General features: G+C 43.5%; 1 protein-coding gene across 2 annotated transcripts in view; it reads left to right on the plus strand.

The window, feature by feature from the left end:
* Positions 1 to 4,600, plus strand: part of MRPL48 (mitochondrial ribosomal protein L48) — an 83,443-nt gene that overhangs the window by 21,761 nt on the left and 57,082 nt on the right. For both annotated transcript variants that reach the window (XM_025357841.1, XM_025357843.1), the window contains exon 3: positions 745 to 782. In XM_025357841.1, coding sequence (XP_025213626.1) covers positions 745 to 782 — 38 coding nt within the window. The remainder of the gene's footprint in view (positions 1 to 744; positions 783 to 4,600) is intronic.

Raw genomic sequence — 4,600 nt, forward strand, 5'->3', positions numbered from 1 at the left:
AAAAAAAAAAAAAAAAAAAAAAAAAAAAGATACATTTTCAGTCCCATGAGATTGTAGTATTATTGTCTGTATTTTTTTTTTTTTTTTGAGACGGAGTTTCACTCTTGTTGCCCAGGCTGGAGTAGAGCGGCACAATCTCGGCTTACTGCAACCTCCGCCTCCCGAGTTCAGGCAATTCTCCTGCCTCAGCCTCCCGATTAGCTGGGATTACAGGTGCCCACCAACAAACCCGGGTAATTTTTTGTATTTTTAGTAGAGACGGGGTTTTGCCATGTTGGGCAGGCTGGTCTTGAACTCCTGACCTCAGGTCATCTGCCTGCTTCAGCCTCCCAAAATGCTGGGATTACAGGCATGAGCCGCTGTGCCCGGCCACTTTTTTGTTTTTTAAAACTCACCTCAAAATAGTTTCACCTCCCTAGTAGAAATGACAATACTTTCCTTTGTGTCCTATTTAATTTTGAACGTTTCTGTTCCGAATCAATACCATATTGTGGCTCACATTTGTTTACCAGCATCTTTCCCAACTAGACCATGGATAGAGACATCTTACTTATGTTTGCATTCTCAGGATGTGCACTTTGGCACACAGTAGGTGCTTATTAAAGTTTGTGGAAGGAAGAAGGGAAGGAAGGAGTAAGGAAACAACATTGATGCATCTTTAGTGACAGAATATAAATTTTGAAAACTATGCAAATAAAATACGGGTTTCTAATTGTATTCAACATACTTTCTCCCTCCTTTTAGGTTTAGAACTTCAAGAGAGAAGCCCATCTATTCTGTAGGTAAGCAGTTTTTACCTGATGTAGTTGGCCTACTTTAAGTGACCCTTTAGCACTCTATAATAATTTTGCATTCTATAATAATTTTGCCTAGAAGGAAGCCTACCATATCTTTGAGAACAGTGGCCTGAACCAAACCCCACCCCTCCATGCGTGCATGGAATAGAACCATGGGTGAGAACATAAAGTAGTGGTTAAGAGCAAGAGCTCTACAGTAAGTTTGGATTCCAACTGTACTACATATTTATTCGGTGATCTTTGGCTATTTCTCTGTAGCTTGGTTTCCTCACTTTAAAAAATGAGCAGGCTGTGAGGCCAGGCATGGTGGCTCACGCCTGTTATCCCAGCACTTTGGGAGGCCGAGGCGGGCGGATCACCTGAGGTCAGTAGTTTGAGACCAGCCTAACCAACATGGTGAAACCTCGTCTCTACTAAAAATACAAAAAATTAGCTGGGCGTGGTGGCAGGCACCTGTAATCCCAGCTACTCAGGAGGCTGAGGCAGGAGAATCGCTTGAACCCAGGAGGCAGAGGTTGTAGCGAGCGTGGTGAGAGACTGTCTTTACAAATTTTTTTTTTTTTTTTTTTGAGACGGAGTCTCGCTCTGCTGCCCAGGCTGGAGTGCAGTGGCCGGATCTCAGCTCACTACAAGCTCCGCCTCCCAGGTTCACGCCATTCTCCTGCCTCAGCCTCCCGAGTAGTTGGGACTACAGGCGCCCGCCACCGCGCCCGGCTAGTTTTTTGTATTTTTTAGTAGAGACGGGGTTTCACCGTATTAGCCAGGATGGTCTCGATCTCCTGACCTCGTGATCCGCCCGTCTCGGCCTCCCAAAGTGCTGGGATTACAGGCTTGAGCCACCGCGCCCGGCCACAAATTTTTTTAAAAAAAGTAACCAGGCATGGTGGCACAGGCTTGTGATCCTACCTACTCTGGAGGCTAAGGCAGGAGGATCACTTGAGCCCAGATTACAGTGAGCTATGAACATGCCACTGCGCTGCAGCCTGGGTGATAGAGCAAGACCCTGTCTCCTAAATAAAAAAAATTTTTAAAAATTAAGAAAAGAGGATAATTATAATATAAACTGCAGTGTACCATTTGAAGATTCAGTGAGATAAAAGATATAAAGTGCTTGGCTGGGTACAGTGGCTCATGCCTGTAATGCCAGCACTTTGGGAGGCCGAGGCAGGCAGATCATGAGGTCAGGAGATCAAGACCATCCTGGCTAACACGGTGAAACCCTGTCTCTACTAAAAATACAAAAAATTAGCCGGGTGTGGTGGCGGGCACCTGTAGTCCCAGCTACTTGGGAGGCTGAGGCAGGAGAATTGTTTGAATCCCAGAAGTGGAGGTTGCAGTGAGCCGAGGTCACACCACTGCACTCTAGCCTGGGCGACAGAGCGAGACTCCGTCTCAAAAAAAAAAAAGATATAAAATGCTCAAAAAGTAGCAGCTGTAATTGTTATTATTAATACTGCTACTATTCTAGACCTGTCTTGCATGTCCATCATCAGGCTAGGACTTTTCTCACACTGTTTAATCCAAAATGAATGTCCATTCAGTCTGATTAACTCAATGGATTTCCATCTCTGTTTCAACCCAATTACTTGCCATTTTTCCTTTGTCTATTATGTGAGAAATTTCAGTGGAGTTGTTGGATTTTAGTGATGTTTGTCATGTGTCTAACAAGTATCAGAGATAAAGGAATGGAAGTAAGGAAGGGAACTAACATTTTTTACTTGATGCCTACTGTGTGCAAGGAAGTGTGGAAGAGGCTTTACATACGTTAATTATTTTAGAAGGTGGCGGCAATGTGTAGGGAATCACCATTTCTACTGGACCCGAAGCCCAGCATCTCAAAATAATGGACTTTTTATTTGTACATTCTCATGACAGGCATGTATCTTATTAGACTGTGTGTTAGATGCTGGGGATACAAAATTAAGAGGATATAATCCTTGCTGTTTAGTAGTTTTAGAAGCTTATTTTTTCCCCAGGAATAACCCAATGAACATTTCTTTACCCACCATTTAGATTCAACTTTTGTTAACATTTTGTCATGTTAGCTTTTTAAAAATCAGACATCATGATACTTTACCCTTGAATACTTTAGCTTGGGTTTTTAGAAATGAGGATTTTTTTTTTTTTTTTTTTTTTTGGAGAAGGAGTCTGGCTGTGTCGCCCGGGCTGGAGTGCAGTGGCCGGATCTCAGCTCACTGCAAGCTCCGCCTTCCGGGTTTACACCATTCTCCTGCCTCAGCCTCCTGAGTAGCTGGGATTACAGGCGCCCGCCACCTCACCCGGCTAGTATTTTGTATTTTTTAGTAGAGACGAGGTTTCACTGTGTTAGCCAGGATGGTCTCGATCTCCTGACCTCGTGATCCGCCCGTCTCGGCCTCCCAAAGTGCTGGGATTACAGGCTTGAGCCACCGCGCCCGGCCTTCTTTCTTTTTTTTTAAATTATAATTTAAGTTCTGGGTTACATGTGCAGAACGTGCAGTTTTGTTACCTAGGCATACACATGCCCTGGTGGTTTACTGCACCCATCAACCCGTCACCTACATTAGGTATTTCTCCTAATGTTATCCCTCCCCTAGCCCCCCCCCCCCCGATGGGCCCTGGTATGTGATGTTCCCCTCCCTGTGTCCATATGTTTTCATTGTTCACCTCCCACTTATGAGTGAGAACATGTGTTTGGTTTTCTGTGGTTTTTGTGATAGTGGAGTGCCTGCAAAGAATATATTAAGCAGCCCATTGGATACACTGATCTTGAGCTAAAAATATAGGTGTGAGTTGAAACTATAAATATGAAAGTTATTATTTTGTCAATTTTAATTGAAGCCATGGGAATGAATGTGATCACTTAAGGAGAAAAGGTGGAGAAGAGACCCAGGGATCATATACTGAGGAATTTCAACCTTAAAAATCTGGGTAGAGGGAGAAAGGCTAATGAAGCTGAGAAAGAGAGACCAAGGTAGAGAAAACCTGGATAGTATAGTATCATGGCAGGCAAGAGGAGAGCGTTTCAAGAAGGAAAGAGTGGCCAACCATGTTACGGTTTCAACTGTGCTACTGAGAGATCAGGAAAAACATGAACATGATAGTATCCTTGGATTTTAGCAATCTAGAGGTCATTGGTGACCTTGGAGCATAGTCTAGGTAGGTGGGGTGGATAGGTTGTAGAAATTAACCATGAGGTGACAAGTGAATGAAAGTCCAAGAGTTAGGAAAAAATGACTGTAGACAATGCTTTAATAAAGTTTGAGACTGAATGGGTCAAGAAAATATTGGCAGGAACTGACGAGGGATGTAGGGTGAAGGAAAGGTTTTTAAAAAAATTGTTTATCTCTTAATTATACTTTTTATTTTGAGAGATATAAAAATATAGAAAAGTAAAAGAGTAATATGTCAAATAAACCCAGAATTGGCAACTATTAACATTTTGTCAGACTTTCATTGTCTTTTTGGTATTCAAACAAAAAGGTCTATGTTCAAGTCCTCATTATTGTCTAGCCTTGGTCTTATCCCTTACCCTCCTCAACCATAGGCAAAGTTTATTTTGAATTGGTATGTATTCTGAGGAAAGTCTTTTAAAAAAATTATTAGGGGCCGGGCGCGGTGGCTCAAGCCTGTAATCCCAGCACTATGGGAGGCCGAGATGGGCGGATCACGAGGTCAGGAGATCGAGACCATCCTGGCTAACACGGTGAAACCCCGTCTCTATTAAGAAATACAAAAAACTAGCCGGGCGAGGTGGCGGGCGCCTGTAGTCCCAGCTACTCGGGAGGCTGAGGCCGGAGAATGGCGTGAACCCGGGAGGCGGA

This window comes from Theropithecus gelada, chromosome 14 (genome assembly GCF_003255815.1).
Source record: "Theropithecus gelada isolate Dixy chromosome 14, Tgel_1.0, whole genome shotgun sequence".
In the NCBI taxonomy this organism is placed as follows: Eukaryota; Metazoa; Chordata; class Mammalia; order Primates; family Cercopithecidae; genus Theropithecus; species Theropithecus gelada.